We start from the raw sequence: 22,117 nt of genomic DNA, 5'->3' as shown, positions 1-22,117 counted from the left end.
GCAAAATCAAGCAGCTGTTTCCACTTTTTCTGTCATAAAATGTTTCACAAGTAGTCCATCTCTGTGGATTCCCTTCTGGGAGGATTTCCCAGCTTTAGGACACCTGTCCAGGATGATAGTTTTTGACTTGTAGTTCTACAAGACTGTACCAACAGAAGACGACTGTGAGGACCTTGTGTGCAGAGAGGAGTTCTTGTCCAGGCTGCGTCCACTGAAAGCTCTGTAGTCTTTGCAGATCAAGAGAAAACATGGAGATTTTCTGAAAGCTTCACAGAGATGCTTCTTGAACTTCTCACCCACAAAGGCATAGATAACTGGGTTGAGGCAGCAGTGGACAAAGGAGAGAGCCTCAGCCAGCTCCACAGCTAGGTCTAGCCTTTGGCTTGTCTGGCAGTCATCAATGATGTACATGTTCCTTAGAGAGTCCAAAAAAAGCACAATGTTGATGGGAGTCCAGAAGAGGAAGAACACAATTACAACAATAAAAACCAGTTTTATTGCTTTGTACTTGTTCTGGGTATGGCACTTCTGCAGATTTTTCAAGATGCTGTGGTAGCAGAAAATGAGGACACCAACGGGGATCAACCACCCCAGGATGTTGACTTCAAAATTACTGAAAGTCTTCCAGCCATTGTTGCCACCAGGATAGTGAGGGATGCATTTAATCTGGTTATTGTCATTTACTTCCTGGTAAAAAATTAAGTCTGGCATTGACGCTAAAATGGCAATTACCCAAAGGACCAGGCTGGTGATAGCCCCATGGGCAGCTGTTCGAATCTTCAGAGCATAGACAGACTGGACTATGGCCAAGTACCTGTCAATGCTCATGATGGTTATGAAGAAGACGCTGCTGTAGAAACCAATGAAATAGGCTGAGCTGATGATCTTACACATAGCATTTCCAAAAGTCCATTGACTCATAATGGAGTACCGAACCAAGAATGGGAGGGAGAAAACAAAGAGAAGGTCAGAGATGGCGAGGTTCAGCAGATACACGTCAGTCATGGTCTTGATTTTCTTGAAAACTGTTAGAACCCAAATCACCAAAGCATTTCCCGCAAGGCCTACCACAAACAGTAGGGAGTACAGCACTGGAAAAAAGGTAGATGAAAATGCTGGAATATTTTCAGCATTACAGATGATGCCCAGGTCTGGGTAGTAGAAGGCGGATTCATAGGCTGCAGGGGAGTTAGATGTTGGCAATGTGTAATCCACCTGTTCAAGGACAAAGAAGTTCATAAGACCCAAGTCCCATATTACCCTCTTAGTAAATATACTAGGCACGAGTCACCTCATGCTAAACCACATGAGGACAAAACAGCTGTGCCTCAGCTGTGGTACAGGATGCAAACAAGGAATGAACATGAGAGACTGGTTCTCCCCTGCAAGATCTGGGATGAGGTTCTTGCACCAGAGGGGCAGAGGAGATCAGAATGCAGCTGACTCCCCTGACTCCCTGTGGAGGCATGCCCCATTCCTGAGTCGAGGTGGGGCACTGGGGCCAGAGACAGCGAGCATCCCCAAACCAGCAATGAAATAAGCATGGCCAGGGGGCTGAGAGACCCTGATATGGATTTTGGGGTCCTATTTCATGTTTCCTTCTGAAAGGCGAAAGGGAGCAGGGCTCAGAGAGAAATTGACATGTTAACATTCATCTCCTAAAAGCTTCATTTCCAATTAATCGAGTGCCAAAAATAGCCCTCCATGGGACAAGTTACTTTTGCCTAGGATTCCTACACAATTCAAGCAGTTTTCAGCTGTAAAGGCACCAGCACTTACAGGTCACCAGTGAGTGCTGCACATCACACTTTCTCGCCACCCCAGGCGAGATCAACAGTAGCAGCTCTGGCCCATGGGGTGACTTCCCAAAGAGCAGATGGGGCTTTCTGCCTCTTCCTCCCTCCTTCCCAGCTTTGCCTTCTCTGTAACCACCACATGCCTGGGCAGTACCTGTGACAGCAAAGAGCTAAAGAAGATGGATGGCAGCACATATCCCAGTCAGGATATCCTCCATAGGACACTCCTAGCACTACCTCTGCCCTCAAGGACAGCCTTTTCCCACAACACAGTCTCATCAGCCAAAGATACTTTCACTCAGTGTTTTTTTTTAACAACAATGACACTGATTTCTTCTAAATCCTCATCATCTCTTTCAGTACTATATGTTCCTATAGGCAAAACTGGACCTCTAAGATGTGCTACTGGCCTCAGCTTGCAGGGGAGCAACCTGGTGGAGAGTGACTCACCGACATGTCCTCAGAGCCGCCTCTGCCCAGCTGGTATGTCAAGTTCCTCTCCATAATCCAACACTGTGTTTAAAGAGTGCAAAAAAAATGTCTTTATATGACATATTTTTAAGAAGCAGGCATACCTTCATTTACTATATAGGCTGGCAGTATTTACCTGAGCTTACGCTGCAATGCCAAGCCACAGGCAAGGTCCTCACTGCTGCAGTGCACAGTCCTAAAATATCTTTTCCTCTTTGTGACATGTGTTACAGCCTCTGTACTTGACACTTAGAGAAACGGAAACATTTCAGGTTTATCTCTGAATAATCAGTATGCCTTTTACTTTGGGCGTTTATATGAACGTCAGTGGAAGAGATTTGCAATTTCCCCCACGTCTTTGAAGTGTCCCCGTCTTTCACCTGGGTGCCCCTGTCCCACCTGCAGTTTCTCTGGTTAGGAGAGATAAAGTAGCACTGCCTCTCCTCTGCTCCAAGAACTTTTGGTGAAGATGTCTGAGGGGAATGGTCCAATGCTGCCAATAGCCAGTAATGGTAAAGGGCACCATGTTTGCTTTAACATTTCTCCTTGGAAGGCACCTTCCCACCACAATCACCCAAGCACAGAAAGAAATACCAAAGGGAAATGATCACAGAATCATAGTCATTTAGGTTGGAAAAGATGTTTAAGATCATCAAGTCCAACTGTAATCTGAATGCTGCCAAGTCCATATCACCCAAAACATGCACACTTCAGGATGGTCTCACTGACAATAAAGCCCTGAACAGCACTGAATTTCCACTAACTCTACCAAGTACCTACTGCCACCATATCCTGACCCAACACGGCTTCCATCCCATAGCTGTGTCTGATTTTTCCAACAACACAAGATACACGGGAAAGAGCAGTGCTGCTGAGCAACAGGTAACATCTGAAGTGTGTGTTATCTCCTTAAATACTGCTGCTCCTCACTACAGCTTGGTGCCATTACTGAAATTCAGGCAAATCTCATAACTTTTTTGTTTGTTTTGAACAAACAGTACCTCACTGGGCATCAGTCCACAGATGTGCCACTAAAGATCCCCATTTGGAATGGTCTCTTGTCTCTCCCAAACTCTTTGAATGTCCACCTGCATTCATCATTGCTCCAAAGGCAGAGGGGTAAATATCTGTGAACTAGGAATATCTGCAACTATTGCACATGTGGTGGTGATGATTGGCTTTCTTTGTCCGTGGTACGCAGAGTGATATTGGTCAAAGTTCTGTACATGAGTCAAGCCATGACAACCAAGCTCTGCTGGGTATTAACTCTTAAAATACCTGAAACTAGAAATCAAAACCAGGAACAAATTACTTTATCACAGGAGTTACTGACAGTGTTGAAGCTGAATCTCCACTATCCATATGCAGGTTTAAAACAGCACTCACAAATTTATTAGTGTTGGTGGCAGAGAATATACCTAGGAATCATTCAATGTGGAAAAAGATGTGTTCACCAAATGGGAATTTGGCAGTTCTGTGCCTCTCATCTCCTAAATAGACATGAAAGGCTGCCTGAGCACAAGGAACAAGGAGCCCCAGCAGCTCTGAGACTGCTAGGGAGCTGTGAAGTGTCCAGGCATCTCCCAATGAAGTAGGAACAGAGGCTCACAAGCCACCCCATGCAGTAGCTGGGACTGAGGGTGACACCTTGGACGTTCATACCACACATGTTGTGCTTGGGGGAGGTGTTTCACTGAGCCTGAGTGGGAGAGGAGCAAGCTGCCTGTGACAGGACATCCTCTGGTGCCTGCACTGGTCAGCACAGTCGCAGCAGCACAAAACACCCCCAGCCAGAGACGCCAAAGTGACCTCTGCTTGCAGCTTGCCAAGCTCCACCCCAGGGTCTTCCTATGGGGAAAGCACTGGCTAGAGGAGACGGGATGTCAACATGCATCAGTGGTAGCAGTGGCACAGGCCACTGGCACCTCATTCACAGAGGAAAGACATGGCCCAATGCCCCTCTCTGGGAGACCTTGGCTGTGTCCTGCATGGCAGTGGGAAGCCCTGTCTGAAGGAAGCCCAGGAACCAACCCCACCAACCCCATCAGAAAGGTCATCAGTGCCTTGCTCCTTTCAAAGAGTGGTGCCAGCAGGAAAGGAGAAAGAGGATGAGCAGGAGGAGGACGAAGAGGCAGGTGCCCACGGGAAACAGAGAGGGGTACAGTTGCAGTTGTCCCTAGGTAGCCACCCTGTGAGCAGGACAGTACCTGAGTGCTGGTGCTGCTCCCACTGGCATCATGTCTCAGCCTTGGACGGGATGCCCTGCTTTCACTTGCCCACTCCTTGGCTTCACAGGGGCAGTTACAGTATTATAGCACATGGAAAATGAATAGTGGCATGAGAGAAACTTAACCTGTTTCTTCTGAACATACCCTCAGCAGAAAACATCCTACAGGCACTGCAGAGCCAAACCCTCCCAGCTGCAGCATGGCAATCCAGGTTCACCCGGGAATCATTTTGGCTTGGGTCAAAAGCTTGAAAATACCTTTTGTAACTCGTAACCCGAAATTTGGCACCTTAAGTACCTGAGAGGTGCTTGGCTGCAGCAGTGCAGAGAGAATGGTGGTGCTGGTGGCCACAGTGACCTGCAGATCCCTGTAAAGCCCTGTGGGATCCTCCTGTGGAAGATGTCCTCACAGCACAACGTATGAAGGGAATGTGTTCCACTTCCCTGGTCACAGCCAGGTGGATTGCATCAGTGTCACCTCAGAGGTGACATTTGTCAGACTGCCATTTGGACCATCTGAGAGGTCTTCATTCACTCCATGGCCCCAGCCCTGTTGGCTCTAACATGGCAATGGGCTTATTGACCAGTGCTGTCACTGTAAATGTTTTGGGGCATGGGAGAGAAGCATCTCTCCTTCACTGGAAGTGCCTCAAAGTAGTTTTTGGCTCTACAAAGAAGTTTATCTCCTTCAGCAGAGTCAGTAACACTTTGGCTCAGGAACAGGGATATTTGGGACCGTGATGAGACCATAGTGTGAGACAAGTGAGCAGAAGAGACCAGGGATTCAGAGTCATCCTATACCTAAATCCAACAGTGCCTGGGCACCCCAGCTGCACCCACCCCTGAGCAGGGACCAGTCCGGACCCAGCTCACTTTTACCTCCCCACCGCTTTACTGACGAATGAACATGCGCCCCACTGGTGGCTGGAAAGCCACCACAGCTGAGTTGTCTCATTGCATCTCTCCAGGACAGCAACATGAAGGGATGCGGCTCCCTCTGCTGGGCTTTCCTGCAGAAGTGAGGCACATCCCTGCAGAGATGTGTGTGATCAGCGGCGCTGCTTCACCTCCTTATTCATCATGAGGCTTATTTTAAGGAAGAAAACTCTTCCAGGTCAACAGCAAGACAAAACTTGGACAGTGCTGTTACTGCCACGGTTTCATGCTGGATGAGCTCTTTCTTTGGATGCATACTATTTGGCCACTGTTGTTGCAACCCCTTTTGCTTAGAAAACCACAAAAAAGTACATTGTTGCTCCACCCAAACGCATGGACGGATAGGATCCAACCACACCAGCTCTATAAAGAAACATTTCAAATACATCACTTGAGTTTGGCAGCTTTATTAGAGTTGTTAAGCTTACTCCTCTAAACAATCTACCTAGGCAGTCTCACCCCAGCACAGCCAGAAACATGTCAAAAGAAACAACCAAAGCAGCTTTTCCAAAATGACACATATCTCCCAGCCAGCTTCCTTACATAATCAATTATATAATCAGTGATGATGCACTGGGTTTACATGGTAGTACCCAGTTCCAGCCAACTCCAAGATGGCTCTGCTGCTGGCCAAAGCTGAGCCCATTAGTGATATTGGCAATGCCTCTATGATTCAGAAACACTGTGCAACGGCAGCTGTGAGAGTGAGAATATGTGAGAGAAAAAGCCTTGCAGACTCCACAGTCAGTGAAGATAGAGGGGAAGGAGGTGCTCCAGGTTCTGGAGCAGAGATTCCTCTGCAGCCTGTGGAGAAGACCATAGTGACACATGTTGTCCCTGTGGAAGTCCACAGTGGAGCAGGATGTGAGGTAGGGAAATGTCCTAATTAGAGCAGCCGGGAACAGTTCATCGCTGTGTGGGTGTAACCCAAACTGTGTATTCTACACCCTCTATGTCATTTCCCAGGAACTGTTAACAACAGACCATTTGCAGCAGCTGCCCAGAGCACACCTGACCCCTCAGGCTATGAGCAGCATATTAAGAAGCCTGTGAGATAGGAGGATGTTCTATCCTCACACTAATGACTCAGGTGTAATAACTCCCAGGAGGAGAGTCATTAGCACCTCCACACCCAACCTAAGGGGTCATATCTGTTAATGGGCCATCAAGGATTCCAGACTCACAATCACCCACTGTGGAACTTTCCACCCTGGGGGAGGTACTGGGCATTCCCACTCAAACCTTGTACATAATCTTGGGGTCTCGTGATTTCTGGACTCACTTGTCGGATCCAGAGGAGGACTAGAACCACTAGAACCCTGACTGGACTGCAACCATCACCCTTGACCAGACTGCGACCAGCACTCTCACTAACAAGTTTTCCTCTTCTTTAACTTTAGACTCAGGGGGACCACGTGGGGCTCAGCACAGGGGCCAATGAACACCATTCTGTTCATGCCCCAGGGTGCTGAGTTATACATCTGGGTTTTGTGGGTTAAAACCAATTGTTTGCCCATATAATTGTATTTATTGTGTTATTTTTACTAAATTGTGACTCTGACATAATATCTTTTGAGTTGGGTTCATTTCTCCTGCTGGTTTACCTTTAAACTAACACAGGAAAGAGGTACCAGGATGGATGGGGGTGAGCTGATCCTCTTTTCCATGAGTTAGCAGGCAAAGTCAGTTAATGAAATATAAGGCAGTTACTCCCCTGAGGAGAGAACTGCATAACAAGAGAGGAGCTTGCAAAAGGGAAGAGAGCATCTAATGAAGTGCTTTTACCAGCCTGTGTGCTACATTTTGTCAGAGAAGTATATTCTCTCTTTCTTCAGGGGCTGCCATGTGGCAAAGCGAGCACATGACAGAAAGTGGTTTGTGCATGTGGCTACTGCTGTGCCCAGGGAATTCTTTCTAGGAACAGCCCAACTAGCTGGAGCATGATGTTCTGGATATGCTGTTCCTTACTTGCCCAGGGCTCGGCAAGCTGGTAGGCCATATTCTCAGAAAAGCAGCTTGCCAAAGCCATTGCATGCTCCTCCCAGCCTCCTCCGGCTTCGTTGATAAGCAGTGTCTGATTCTGCAGGCACAGCGAAGCTGCACAGTCTCAGGGCTGGTGCAGGTCTAATATTGAAAAGCTTTGTTTCTGTGCCTTACTTCTCCAATGCTCTGGAAACCCAGCCCTCCTCTGCTCCAGGCCCAGGATGTGGAAGACCAAGTGGAAACACTACCAGTAGCGGTAAGGAAGTAGCTCAGGCTTCTGAATGACACAATCTCCACAGGAAGCTGGTTTTGTGGGGAAGTGGGGGGGTGTGAACTGAAGGAAGACATGGAAGATGCTGGTTATGAACCAGTGCTTCCCACTGCCCGTGTCTGAGAAAGCGCTTTGGGGTTCAGTTGCTGGATACAGTGTACAGTTCTGGAATACAGCATACAGTTGCTGGAACTGAGTACAGTTCTGCTGTCCCCAACATAAGAAAGACATGGAACTGTTGCAGCAAGTCCAGAGGAAGGTCCCAAAGTTGATAAGAGGACTGGAGCACCTCCCCTGCAAGGACAGGGTGAGAAAGCTGGGGCTGTTCAGCCTGGAGAAGGTTGTGTGGAAACCTCACAGCAACCTTCCAGAATCTGAAGGGGGCCTACAGGGAAGCCAGATGGGGATTCCTTGTCAGGAACTCTAGTGATAGGACAAGGATTAATGGGGACAAATTGAAAGAGGAGAAATTTATGCTAGATACTAGGAAAAAATTCATTACTGTGAGGGTGGTGAGACACTGGAACAGGTTGCCTGGGAGGTTGTGGATGCCCCAACCCTTCCAGTGTTCAAAGCCACATTGGATAAGGCCTTGAGCAACCTGGCCTAGTGGGAGGTGTCCCTGTCCATGGCAGCGGGGCTTGGGCCTGGATGACCTTTTAAGGTCCATTTCAGCCCCTTAACATTCTGTGATTCTGCGGTTCTATGATTCTATACTGAACGGCGGAGAGAACTGCCGAAAGCGCGACCCCGGGGCAGAAGCGGCTGGGGGGAGCCGGCTAGGGCCGGGCGGATCCGCCGCTCGCTCCCGGGACCTGCCGGGTGTCCCGGCGGGAGAGACGGCGCGTGCCGAGCGAAGGGATACCAGGCCCCCGCATGCCGCCGGCGGGAGCGGGGCCGGGCCCGGGGTCGGCGCGCTGATGGGCGTCAACCGCTGCCCGCCGCGCTCACTGGCTGCGGGCTGGCCGGCGGGGATGCCGGGCCGGTGACGCTGAGGTAAACGGCTTGGGGCCCGGACCGGGCCGCTGCCCCGGCCTCCTCGCCCGCCTTCTGCTCAAGAGGGCCCCGAGGCAGCGCCCGGGTGGGAGGCGCGGGGGCCTCACTGCCTCTCCCCTCCTCCCGCCCCTCCTCCATCGCGGTCCCGCGGCCGCCCCGGCTCTGTTCCGCGCCCCGGGGCATGCGGGAGGCACAGGAGGGAGGGACCCCGCGCGGGCCCCAGCCCCAGTAGCGGTGGGTCCCGGTGCGGTGGGGGGTGGTCGGGCCTCGGGGGGTCCATTGCTGTCTTTGAATGTGCCCTTCTGGACACCGCCGTGCAGTTTCTGGTCTGTCCGTGTTTCCTCATCTGCTGTGCCAAGGGGCGCAGAAACTCGTTGTCCATTAAAAAAACCAGCTATATGTTTATATAAAACCAAACAAAACCCAAAAAAATCTTCACCCGGCCGTGTGATTTGTATCTCCTGCCTTATCGTTACCCGAGAAGCGCCGGCAGGCGGCAGCCGATGTGGGTAAGGAAAGGCGGGAGGCACGGCTCAGCCGAGCAGGCCGTGTTGTGCTGTGGGTACGTTTGGGCCAGGTTTGGGTCGAGGGCAGTCTTAAGGAAGAGGCCCACTGGTGCCCGTGGGAGTGCGGGACCTTGGTGTGCAGAGTGGGGAGGAAGGGTAGGAGGTGCTGCCAGCAGAAGTGGATGGGACTGGGGCAAAGGTACGGGTAGGTGGTGGGAGGGGGGCACCCATTTCTTTTGACGTGGCAAATGGTAACCAAATGGCTGCTAATACATTCGATGTTCAGAAAACTCTTTCCAACCACGAACTGCAAGGAGATTCTGGAACAATCTCCCAGAAAGAGCAGAGGGCCCAAAAACCACAAATAAAACATAATCAGCCTCAGAAAAGGTCTGGCAAAATTTTCTGTGCCCTAAAAAGTCCTTAGCATCTGGGGTCAGCTTGTCTTCCTTTCCTATAATGTGTGACATACCAGCTGCAATATTTCTTTTTGTGCCAGTTTTAATTAAAGGGCCATTTAAATTTCTATTCTTCCTCTTCCAGATGCATCCAGTCCTAAAGGCCTTTGTGTGTGGCTCCATCAGTGGCACTTGTTCTACACTCCTCTTCCAACCCCTTGACTTGCTGAAAACCCGCCTGCAAACTCTGCAGCCTGCCGTGAATGGGTGAGAGGGTGGGGATGTGTATGCGTGGGGGGTGTGGGGGTGCTCCTCCATAGGCTTCTGCTTTATTTGCTGGCTGGGGTTTGGAGTTCAGGTTTGTAATTCAGGAACTCGGAGTCTTCTTGAAAGAGGAGGTATGTTTTTATATCATGGAGAAGGATTGATATTTTACTCCAGAAGAGGGAAAGTGTCTGCGGTTGTGAGCGCTACTTTAATATATTTAATAATTAATATTACATATGCTGTAATAATGTGTAACCTCAGCATTTGTTTGTTCTCATCTGAGAGACTGGTTTGCTGGAGTGGCTGCTGTGCAGTTTCATGGGGTGTCCTCTGCCTGAAATATCTGGTGTGGTTATCCTAGGATAACTTTTCCATGCAGGCAGATGCTCCCATTTGCTTCGTGTATGCCTATATCTGCTGCTGCTAACAAAGGGAATGATCAGCTAAAAATGCTAATGAGAGTGGGCTCTAGTGTGTGTTACAAGTGGTGAGGAACAGGAGGTGACTGAGAAGCCCTGGAAAGAGAGACCAAGAAAAGCAGGCTGAGTTGAGAAAGAGCACCTCAGAGTAATGCACAGAGATAGGCATGAAAGGGGGGGGCCGTGGAGTACATCTGCCAGGTAGCAGGAGCAGGTCATCTCTGCAGTTCCTGTCTTTCTTTCAGGTCTGGTCGTGCTGGGATGGTAAGGCTGCTCTTTAGGGTTGTTCGTACTGAGAGTATTCTGGGGCTCTGGAAAGGTGTCTCTCCAGTAAGTGGCTGTTTTAACCCTGACTTCTGAAAATAAATATAAATAAATTTACTGTTTATTACTACATCTGCCTGGATTTAAATAGCCAACTCTTGTACAATTATGAATGAAACCATATGATTTAGAGTATATCCAATTTTAAGGAGTTACTGTTGTGAATTCCACTGATTTGGTTATGGCACTCCCTGTGGTTTTGCAGTCCTGACCAGCTGAACACTTGAATACTTTTGCAAATATGGGATGGCAACTGCACGAACTTCCTTTTGGTTTGGAATATCTTGTTCCTAGAAAACTGCCATTGAGGAATGCATTAAATCCTGGCATCATTTGAATCATTTGTCTGTCAGTGCCATAAATAATTTTTACCTTATCTTCTTTCCTTGGCATGTTAGCTTTAGTGATTTTTTTGTTTTCTACAAAGCCTTCTGTCAAGTTTAACAGTCTCAGAAATGTTCTGTAGTACATTTTGTCTTACGTTAGCTTTTTCTTTCTTCATCTGCTTCTGTTTCTTCTGAAGTCCTTTGCAAGATGTATTCCTGGGGTTGGGATTTACTTCAGCACTTTGTACATGATGAAGCAGAAGTTCCTAGTGGACCGTTCACCCACAGCCCTGGAGTCTGTCTTTCTGGGTGCCACTGCACGTGCAGTTTCTGGGATTTGCATGTTGCCAGTGACTGTAGTGAAGACCCGATATGAGGTATGCCTTTCCAATTAGTTCCCTGTTAGTGGTGTCACACACCTTCCTGGTGATGAAAAATAAGTTCTTCCGTCTGGAGAAGGTTACTGCCACTGGGGTACAGTGGCAGTACAGGGATGTAGACCTGTTTTCATCCTGGTTCACACACTGTGCAGGAGATGCCACGCACTGATACTTAGGCAAGAAGTGTAAAATGACACAAAATTGACCCTGAGATTTTTAAGTTTCACTTGTATAGGATGTATGTGTAGCATCTTTCATTTTTCACCTTCCTGAAAGATTGTTTTAAAGGCTGAGGCAGGTGAAACCCAGTTTTTGTCTTGGGCTGTCCTCTGTGCTGTCATCCTGGGCATCACACTGAGTGCATACTGCCACTTCTTTGGATGGCCTCAGGGTGTGTATAGGGCTCCTTGACCTGTGCCTGGCACATGGATTACTGACCTTCGTGTACCCTTGCAGAGTGGAAGATTTGGCTATGGGAGTGTATATGGAGCTCTGAAGAATATCTATCAGACGGAAGGGGCTCGTGGCATGTTCAGTGGGCTCACGGCGACACTGCTGCGGGATGCCCCCTTCTCTGGCATATACCTGATGTTCTACACACAGACCAAAAAACTCACACTTCAGGGTAAGGATGATTGTTGGAGGCTGGGATGGAAAATATTTTTCTTCTCTGATCTTGCCCTGCAGCTGACAGCCTGCATGCTCTGCTTATTGCCCTCCGCCTCAGGAGTTAAATTAGTCTCTTGCAGGGCCTTAGGTGAGACATCCACATTTTCCTGTGGAGAACTGTAGACCTATAGCTGAGGTCAGTGCAGAAATGGTCCTAAATTGATTGATGTCTTAATGAAGACTGATGCAATAAGGTGGGTTAGGGAACAGTTGAAAGAGAGCACATCTTCAGCATTGCTTGCTACTTCTGCTTGTCTTGCATACTGCTCTGTTTCCACTGTTCTGGGGCTTCTCTGATGTTAGAACTGACTGGGGCAACATTTGTACAGTCTTGTCTTTTCTGAGTTTCTGTCAAATTCAGTTCCCCAGCAAGTGAAGCTTTTTAGTAGTGCTAACTTTTGACTAGTAGCCATATTTCCCTTTGAAAGGTTTCTTTACCTGCAAGGATTTTACAATGTTGATTTAATCATTCAGTAGCTTTCTCTTTGTCACACAGCATGAATGTTCCTGGCCTGTTTTCTGTCTGAGTGCATTCCCTTTGCTCTGTTGCAGACCAGCTGGATCCAGTGCTCATGCCCTTGCTGAATTTTGGCTGTGGGATCTTTGCGGGAATCTTGGCCTCACTGGCAACGCAGCCTGCTGATGTCATCAAAACACACATGCAGCTCACCCCCCAAAAGTACCACAGGACAAGCCAGGCCATTGCCTTCATCTACAAGGTGAGGTGAATCCCTTCTAATACATGCAATCACAACCTCATTTCTGATCCCCTTGCTTGAAGCACAGCTATTCTGGGGAAGTTTTTGCCTTTAAAAGGAGGTGAACAAGTGTCAGTGCTTGATATGCTCTTGCAGTCAGGCTAATCAGTGTCAGCATTTTTGGATGCTGAAGGGGGCCATGCTGTGGGAAACCACGACTATAGTATGTAGTCTGAAATGATGGTTTCAGATACAAACCAGATACAAAATAATTCTTTGTCCTTTGGACACTAGAAGAGAAATAAATGCCCAGATCTGTATCCTAGGAATAGGATGGAGATGTACTCAAAGTCCACCTTTCCCTTCCTGCTCTCAGAAGGGCAGATCTTGACAGGTTTGCTTTATTTCCATATTGAACTCTATTCCTAAACAGGAATCTGTTTATTTTTGTATGTATTTTTATGTAACTTTTTTCTCATATCAAAAGGTTTTTTTACTTCAGTACTTGCAAATCTGTTTTTACCGAACAGCTAAGTGATTTTTGTAAATATGAAGCTCTAAAACAAAGACAAGTAATTTTCCTGAAGTGTCTTGAAACCATTACCATGCCTTCTCTTTGTTGGACTTCCCCAACTATTGTCTCCACCTTGTCATTGCATTCTCCACTCACTGCTCTTCCTGCTTTCTTGGGTAGCCTTGCAATTGTGCAGTGCTACAGTTCTTTCTAAACATTAAATGCTATTTAAGGCTGGATCTTGCAGAAACTGATCTGGTTCTGAGCTGAAATACATCCTGTGCTCTTCCATATAATAAATGATGAGAAATTGAAATGCTAGAGGCAGACTGTGATGACTTGCTTTTTGTGTATCTCCTGTTGCAGGACTTTGGGTTGGTTGGCTTTTTCCGAGGTGGTGTGCCCCGTGCCCTCAGGCGCACTCTGATGGCAGCAATGGCATGGACGGTGTATGAACAGATGATGGAAAAAATGGGCTTGAAGTCTTGACCGAGTTGCACGAGAAATGACCAGCTTCACTCCTTCTCCTGCTTGCTGTGATCAACTGGCACTAGGAAGTTCCCAGTTCCACAGAGGAATAAGCCTTGCTCAGCCAGGAGGAAGAAAGCCCTTCTGAGACAGGGGATTAGGCCTTTTGGCAAGTAGAGGAACGGAAAGACTGGACCTTTGCATTGTTTGATCAATGTATTCCAGAAGGACTGCACTTGCAGACTGCCACGGGAAATGGCAGAGTTTCAGCTATTTTTAAAAATAGCTCTGTGCTCACCACCTTTACGCAGTGAGACATTCCTAGAGCAAAAGTGTTTGAGGAGAAAACCTGCCAGCCTGTTCCTTGCTAGTGTGGCCAGTAAGGCCACAGTGAGCCACTGTCTGATATAGAACCTCCTTCCTCATATGCTTTGTTCTCACAGAGGAACATTGCAGGCCCCAGTGGGGGACTGGATGTGTCTCTTAATGCTTATATTGCAGGAGTGGCTGGAAGAGAAATGAAGTGCTGAAGGAAAGCTAGAAACATGGTCTCTGACATCACTTTCGTACTGTGCGTGATAGCAGAGAGTAACTGGAACCTCCTTGCTGCGTTTTGTGTTATTATGTGATTGAGCATCTTCACACTCTTGAAGTGTGCTTCTGCCTCTACAGCAGTGTTTGCACTGGAATTAAGAAGCATAAGGCACTTTAGAATTGATTGTTACCAAAGTTCTACTTGTTCTCTGAAAAAAAATTCCTGCTGGTTTAACATTAGCAGGAATGCTCAAGTGGGGTTTGTTGTGCGTTTCTTTTTATCCAGTTGTCATAGAGATTTACTTGCTTCCCACTACTCATTTGTTAGTCCGTGATCAACATCCTCAGTGCGAACTGCTCCTTCCATGTAGCTTTGAGGGTCACAGCTCATAATGCATAAAGGTATGATGGAAACAGATACAGATAGTGGCACTTCAGGTTTCCCTTAAAAGCAGCTGCTGATTGCATGTGGAGTATGTTTGGGTTTGGAAAGAAAAGGCTGCTCTTTCTGTAAGATTTCTCCAAAGTTTGAGCCCTGTGAGTGTTGGTTACTTCTCCTTGGGCTCCACAGAGACCCTCACATTTTCCCGGCTGATCATTTTCTCTTTTCAGGTAGTCCATATTTGAGTATCCCTGAGTTTAGGCTTAGAGATTTCCATCCACTGTGCCTTCTTACTCTTTCCTACTGTGTTACACAGACCTCACAGTGTTTGCTGTCCAAACCTGGGTACAGCCTGCTCCACTCTTCACTTGTGCCTCTCTGGTGGGTTGGATCTCTTGCAGCTCTGTTAGCATAGCCATGAAGCTGACATGGAAGTGTGCATCCTGTTCTGTAGTGTGCCTTGTAGAAAACTTAGCTTTGGCTTTTATTTTCTTAAACATTTAGGGATATTACAGTTAACTTAAAAACCAGAGCATCTGTTTCTAAAGACGACGGCGTGACACTGTAGCTGTATGAACAATCAGCGCTACCTACCTGTTGTTCATAAATTTCAGAGTGTAATTTGGACAATCACTGCCTGCCCTGGCAACCTCCTCAGCACAAGAGTAGAGGGGATGTGGATTCTTAAAGGTGTTCTTTACCAGATTTCAACTCCAAAAAGGTTTGATAAATGGTGTGAAAGTTGAGTAAAGTGTAAGGGGACAGGCTGGAGGCTTGCAAGGTGTTGCCTGTTTTCAGTCTCAGCCCGCCTGTGAGGGGACACTGACGCTACACAGTGCAGGAGTCTCCAATAATGGTGGTGGAGGGTCCTGTGTGCACATGTCTATGTGTTGATAATAGAGCACTGCATCAAATCATTCCACATTGTGATTGACAAGCAGTCAGATTCCCTCTGCTGCTTCTCACTGTCAGGCATCTGGCACATTATTTACCATATGCTTTCTTTTGCTGTCCTTCCTACCCTTAGTGACCTGAACTTGTGAGAGCACATGAAACCATGCTAACTGCTCATCCTGCTTGTTTGTTATCCTGGGCACTACGGGCACAAAGAGCGGGAGAACCAAGGCAAGGGTTGCTGACCTGGCAGAATAAGGTGGCAATTATACAAGTTACCTCATTTGTCTTTTATTCTCCTGTACATAGGATCAAACTAACATTGTGCTGGAATCCTGAATTTATTTGGGGCTTTCTAAATCTGGTGTGTGAGTTGGATCTGTTGATCTCCTGGGCAGTGGTAGTCAGGGGGGGGTGTGGGGTCGCCTTCAAGGTGCTTCACACGTATTTTAGTTCCTGATTTAGCGATGGCAAAGCAGTGTGCAGCTTGTGCAGACAGAAACATGAGGCAAGTGAGCCAAGGAATGCCAGGTGATAAATCTGGAACTAGGTAACATCCTCATCATAAACCTGAAATTCAGGAATGTTTTGGTGGCTTTTATGCCCTGTACTCCTGCCTGGTCAAATAACAAAGAACTAGAGAATTTACTCCCACGCACCATGTTTTAAAGTCTACTGTTTGTCTTAAATCTTGATTCAGTGTTTGCTTTTTCTTTGGGAAAGTTCTTCCATTCCCCTTTGTAGAGAATGAGGTGATGATTTGATGTTGGAGTAGAGTGAAAAACTATGTGCTTTAGACTTGTAAATTAGCCTGAGCTCCTTTGAGTATAATAAACAGTGAATCTAAACTGCACTGTGTTTCATTTACTGTTGATGCTGCAAATCCAAAAACTTAACTACCTGTGAGCTGGGGAGAATGAATTCTGCGGTGAAAGTTTGTTGTTTGTTTTTCTGTATTATATTTTTGTCAAGTCTCTTATGGGGCAAGGGAAAGCTTGAAGTTCTGCTTCACTCTTTTTTTGAAAGCTTTATCACATAGGCAAGCACAAGACTATTTCTCTACTTTGGTCCTTACTATCCTTCACCCTTTTCCCTTCTTCCCTTTCTGTTTCTAAAGTGATTTATTGAAGTTACTTTTTGATAACTACAGCAAGTCAAGGCAAAAAAAAGAGTGCAGACTTCAAGTTTAGATATATTGCCCTTGGAGTTTAGTGCTTCTAATTAACAACGAATGGTCACTTTACACCCTATATGCAATGTAAATTAAATAAAAGATCTGGGCACAGGTGCTTAATCACCTACCTGTGTGGTGCCAGCAATTCAACACTAACAATCCTATCGGATAATCAAAGCCATCTTAGCTTGGGTTCCAGAGACAGTGGTGTGATCCCTTCTATGTATGGCAGGATCCCAGCTGGATCCCTCTTGGATGACCTCTGATGCTGGCAATACACTGTTAGTGAATGTGCATTGTCTCTGCTTGCCCCTGCAGCTGTGGCATAAGAACACAACTGGCTAGCGAGTTGAGACAGGCTGTATTTGAGTTGTAAGGACACAAGAGGAATAGTCTGTATATGCTTTAGAAACTTCATGTTTCCATTCTTCCTGTGTGATGATTTTTTTTTCGCTTGCACTGTTTTAAACAACTGGAACCTTGGAACATTGCATGGCTTTAAGTATTGTGAGTGCTTATGTGTCTATATAAAATATTTATGTGAGAAGGTGTATTATATGTTTTATTAAAAACTACTTGCCAAAATGAATAAAACTCCTCTTCAGTGTTTCTTTAAAAAAAAACAAAACAAAAAACAAAATGAAAACCAAGCCACAAACCAATCAAATGCTCAAGGGATAGGATGGAAGAGAGGCTGAAGAAGGCAAAAGGAGTTTCCCAAGAGAACAGAACTGTTGCATGTCTGCAGGGCCCATACAAGGCAGTGGATATTCTCTTCTTCTGTGGTGTATAATATGCACAGGCTGTGCTAGTACAACCTAAATCAGCTTTACTTAAATGGAAAAAACACATAGCAATGGGGAATCTTGTCTTTTGCACAGCTTCCTTTGCCTGCCTGCTGTGTGTAAAGACAGATGGAAGTTGAATTTCCTGGTGAAATACCTGCCTTTAGGACAGTGGGGTTTTAATCTTTGTGGAGAGAGACTGTTTTCAATCTCCAACCAACCAGGTCTTTGCTACTCAGACAGTCTGATCTCAGCGGGGGACCAGAAATTGTCTCCTGCAAGGCATAATGCATGGTGATGATGGATTGCTGGGATGTCCTCTTGCTGTCACATTATGGTCCTGGGGTTCAGTAGCAGGCATGTTGTGCTCAGCAAAAACACTGATGTTGTTGATACTGAGATGTACATCATCTGCATGGGAAGATCCCAAACCTCTTTTCAGATGTTACTTAGATGATACATTCTCGCATGGAACAACTTTTGTGGAGAGTTATCTGTGTGTAACAGACTTGTGAGACAGTTCTGTGTCCCCTTGTGTCAGCTGGATCTGAACTACTTGTGCAGGTACCTGATAACAATTCAAGTATGGGCTGGGACAGTGCCTGCTCTTAAACGCAGGGCTCCCCAGAGCTCTCCTGCTGTCTTGGAGAACCACCTGTTCATGCTGCTGACAGCTGCCCCAGCTGTGAGAAGAGATAGCAGACAAGCTCCCTAACCCTCTTGGGGCAGTAGAGGGTGGGAAAGACTCAAAGTTTAAAGGCACTGTCATTGTAGCCAAACACTGAGTTACGGATCTCCCTTTCACATAAAAAATAGGTGAACGCTTTGCTAGCTTTTTAAATTTTTAATGTATTATGTGCCCTGCATAATCACTGACACCAGAACTAAACAGAAGGTATTCCTCATCTCAGACACACACAACACACACACACACACACACAGGTATATATGTGTACTTCTACAAACTCCATGCAGAGCTCTTGAATATGCTTATCCCTTCTGGCTTTGCTTCTTGTTTCAAAATAGTATTTCTTTGTAGAACTAGAAATAAGAAGGGAATAGATTTGCCAAAGTATGTTTTCCCAAAACATGTAAGAAGTAATAACAAACCTTTGAAACAAGCCAAGATGGAGTTGGCAGGGAAGCATGGTAATGTGCAGTTTCACCAGAAGTGGGTTGATCTTCACAGTTTTCCTTTGTCTTCTGGAGAGTCCAGCTCCAGGGGTGCCACACCATCTCTTGGGTGAGGGCATGTTTGGTAGGGAAGATACTGCTGAAAGAGCTTTCTGCCTGAGACTCTTCCCAAGACACACAGTTCAACCCATTCACTGCAGGACCTGTTCTGGTAGCACAGAATGCCCCCATTACAGCGCTATGAGGAGCCCTCTGTCCCACCACTGGGGGATCCTGTTACAGCCCCCTACTCATAGGCTTCTGGCAAGGGCTGCTGCTCTCTCCTGCAAGCCTGGGCTGGCTGTCAGAGAGATGCTGTTTCTGGGGCTTTGTGACTACCCCAGGAACCTGCTCAAGGTTCTCAAGGCATCACCCAAAGGCTGGTAGTAACTCCATAATGCTTCTCTCTGTACCTGTAGGCCCCGAGTCTCCTTGGCACTGCAGGAGGACCAGTGGCTAAAAGTCCCTTTCTATGGGGCCCTTTGCATGTTACAAGTCCCTGTTCCCACAAACTGCCCTCAGCCTTCCCTTGAGCATTCCGGGTTCCATCCTGGAGACCCTATGCACGGCATGCTCCAGGATGTCATTACCTTCCTGGTACTGACTGTATAGTCCAAACCAGCCAAACAGGAACAGCCGCAGCTATGGCCATGTCCACAGATTGCACAAAAGAAGTAGAAACATATCTATCCTTCATGCCGGGTCCTGCACTTTGGCCACAACAACCCCCTGCAGCGCTACAGGCTGGGGACAGAGTGGCTGGAGAGCAGCCAGGTGGAAAGGGACCTGGGGGTGCTGATCGACAGGAGGCTGAACATGAGCCAGCAGTGTGCCCAGGTGGCCAAGAAGGCCAATGGTATCCTGGCCTGCATCAGGAACAGTGTGGCCAGCAGGAGCAGGGAAGCGATCCTTCCCCTGTATTCTGCATTGGTGAGGCCATACCTTGAGTATTGTGTTCAGCTCTGGGCCCCTCAGTTCAGGAAGGATGTTGAGGTGCTGGAGCGGGTCCAGAAAAGAGCAACGAGGCTGGTGAAGGGACTTGAGCACAAGTCCTATGAGGAGAGGCTGAGGGAGCTGGGGTTGTTCAACCTGGAGAAGAGAAGGCTTAGAGGCGACCTCATCACTCTCTTCAACTACCTGAAGGGAGGTTATAGCCAGGCGGGGGTTGGTCTCTTCTCCCAGGCAACCAACAGTAGGACAAGGGGATATGGGCTCAAGCTCTGCCAGGGGAGGTTTAGGTTAGATGTTAGGAAGAAATTCTTTACAGAGAGGGTTATCAGGCATTGGAACGGCCTACCCAGAGAGGTGGTGGATTCACCATCCCTGGAGGTCTTTAAAAAGAGATTGGACGTGGCCCTTAGTGCCATGATATAGTAATGCGAGTTGGATCAGGGGTTGGACTTGATGATCTTGGAGGTCTTTTCCAACCCAATCTATTCTATGATTCTACGATTCATATTCAAGGTACTCATGTTTAATATCAGCTTCAATATCTTAGTGATCAGATGAGGTGATTAAACCGTTTCCTCAGATAAGGAATATCTTGAATCCAACTCAGCTTATAAAAAGCAGTGTTTGCCAAGCTCTGTATGTAATTCCATAATAGATTTCTGTGTGACCTTTAGACCAGAAATACCAGGTCTAAAACACATGGTAAGATAGATACGCTTCTACCTGAGGGGCATGTCCATTTGTAACAGAGATTTATTTTAAAAAGTCTCAGCACACAGTGGAAAAACAGAGCAAGTTTTCAGGTTACTTAAGGAAATAATTAGAAATACTTCACTGTCAAGTTTTATCATGACTCTTCCAAGCCCTCTCATGGGCTGTGGGGCTCATGGTCTACCAGACAGTCTCCAAAGTGTAACAGGAAGAAATAAATTAGGTATTAGAGATGCCAGAGGAGTCTGGAATGTTTACCAGTGGCACTCTTTTGATAACATTGTATTTACTGCAATATTTATTACTTAACTTCCAATCATTATCTTGAAATACACTTTTAATACAGTTGGATTTCGATTGTGCAGAAGAACTCTCCAGACTAAATTCATCGCACACACCATGGTAACATTACCACTACCTCCCCTCTTCCCCCCCAGGCTAATATTCACACTGTGCTCCTGTTAGGAGAGACACATGTTGTACACAGCCCATCAGGTCAGCTGTCACTGTCCCCAGTGCACTTGTCAAAGTGCCACAGATGTCTATAACCTGTCAATAATAGTTCATGCACCTGACAAGAGCTCACTAGTGAGTTGCTGAGTTTCATTTTACCTACTTTGTCACCACCATGTGACAAATGTCTGAATTACTCTTTTAAAAAATATCCTAAACCTGATCTGGTAATCTTGCTAATTGACATCATCTATCAAGCATGCCAGCTCCTGACTTGCAAGGTGAAGTTTTGTGGAAATGTTGGAAAGTGGCTGGCACTGGCCCCTCACCAAAACACGACAAGGTCCCATTTTCTAGGAGGTGAAGAGCATACATGAGATGGCATTGTAACCTGCTACTTAAACAATCTTCTCCAGAGCAACTCAGTGTGCAGACATCGCAAACAGGCTCTCAAGAGAATCCATGTCCAGTCACACTGCTGAGGTTAAACTAGGTTAAAACAGAGGAGAGAAAACTGTTATTAAACAATGTGAAGATGAATTACTACTAGCAGAAGGCACTGGCAATAGTGTTTGCATGGTCCAGAAACTTGTCCAGAAATGTATCTGGATCTGGACAATAGCAAGCATAACAAAGTAAATATCGCTACTTTTCTTTTTTCCACTGTCAGGCCTGTGCCTGCTTCCAGAATAGGACAAAGAAGAGGAGAAAGATGATGAAGATCCTTAACTCTCATCCCTTTCTGTTGCTTCTTAAAAGCAAACAAACAAACAAAACCCCAACAAACCAAAAACCAAGAAAAACCCCATGAGGGCAAGTACCACACGAATGTCCACTGCAGAACAGGATGTGTAAGTTCAGTGCCAATTTAACCTCTTTTTATGGACAGTTTTGGCAGAACAAGCTCTCGGAGCAGTGCCCCAGCAGGGAGGGAAACTGTGGGTGCAGGGAAGATACTATGGCCCCTTAGAAGCTTCCTCCCACAGCAGGCAGTTTAGAAGCTAGATGTAATTCATAAAATAACCATCAGCCCCAGAAAACAAGAGCATATATTTCACTTTCAGCAGGAAAACAGAACTGTAAAGTGTTTAAAATAAATCTTTGCTCTCTCTTCACTTCAAAGACTCAAAAACAGCCTTGGGTTGGTTTGGAGCACAAGCTCTGAAGCAGTTACTCCTGTCCAGAATCATGGAAACACAGAATCAATCAGGTGGGAAAAGACCTCCCATCAAGTCTAACCTTTGACCGAACACCATGTCAACTAGACCACGGCATGAAGTGCCACATCCAGTCCTTTCTTAAACACCTCCAGAGGCAATGACTCCACCACCTCCCTGGGCAGCCCATTCCAGTGTCTAATCACCCTTTCTGTGACATTCATCATAATGTCCAACCTAAACCTCCCTTGGTG

The 22,117-nt window shown here is 46.7% G+C and overlaps 2 protein-coding genes across 5 annotated transcripts; one reads left to right on the top strand and one right to left on the bottom strand.

The window, feature by feature from the left end:
• Positions 1-2,480, bottom strand: LOC103762867 (C-C chemokine receptor type 8). Its single transcript, XM_008929556.2, has 3 exons — positions 2,404-2,480; positions 2,247-2,309; positions 1-1,215 (listed from the first exon to the last, which is right to left on the bottom strand). The coding sequence occupies exons 2-3, from the start codon at positions 2,298-2,300 to the stop codon at positions 136-138; spliced, it is 1,134 nt and encodes a 377-aa protein (XP_008927804.2). The 5' UTR covers positions 2,301-2,309; positions 2,404-2,480; the 3' UTR covers positions 1-135.
• A 5,087-nt stretch (positions 2,481-7,567) lies between these two features.
• On the top strand, positions 7,568-14,719 carry SLC25A38 (solute carrier family 25 member 38). Of its 4 annotated transcripts, none has more exons than XM_018075286.3 (7): positions 7,568-7,669; positions 9,730-9,851; positions 10,516-10,600; positions 11,118-11,297; positions 11,757-11,925; positions 12,522-12,688; positions 13,548-14,719. In XM_018075286.3, the coding sequence occupies exons 1-7, from the start codon at positions 7,595-7,597 to the stop codon at positions 13,668-13,670; spliced, it is 921 nt and encodes a 306-aa protein (XP_017930775.1). In that variant the 5' UTR covers positions 7,568-7,594; the 3' UTR covers positions 13,671-14,719. The 4 variants fall into 4 exon arrangements, with proteins under 4 accessions (XP_017930775.1, XP_017930774.1, XP_017930778.1 ...); XM_018075285.3 differs by lacking the exon at positions 7,568-7,669 and adding an exon at positions 7,914-7,991; XM_018075289.3 differs by lacking the exon at positions 7,568-7,669 and adding an exon at positions 8,002-8,024.
• The last annotated feature ends 7,398 nt before the right edge of the window (positions 14,720-22,117 follow it).

This window comes from Manacus vitellinus, unplaced genomic scaffold (assembly GCF_001715985.3).
Source record: "Manacus vitellinus isolate BGI_N305 unplaced genomic scaffold, ASM171598v3 scaffold_3_pilon, whole genome shotgun sequence".
NCBI classification, from domain to species: Eukaryota; Metazoa; Chordata; class Aves; order Passeriformes; family Pipridae; genus Manacus; species Manacus vitellinus.
Note: the sequence above shows the minus strand (reverse complement) of the source record. Positions and strands in the feature narration are given on the sequence as shown.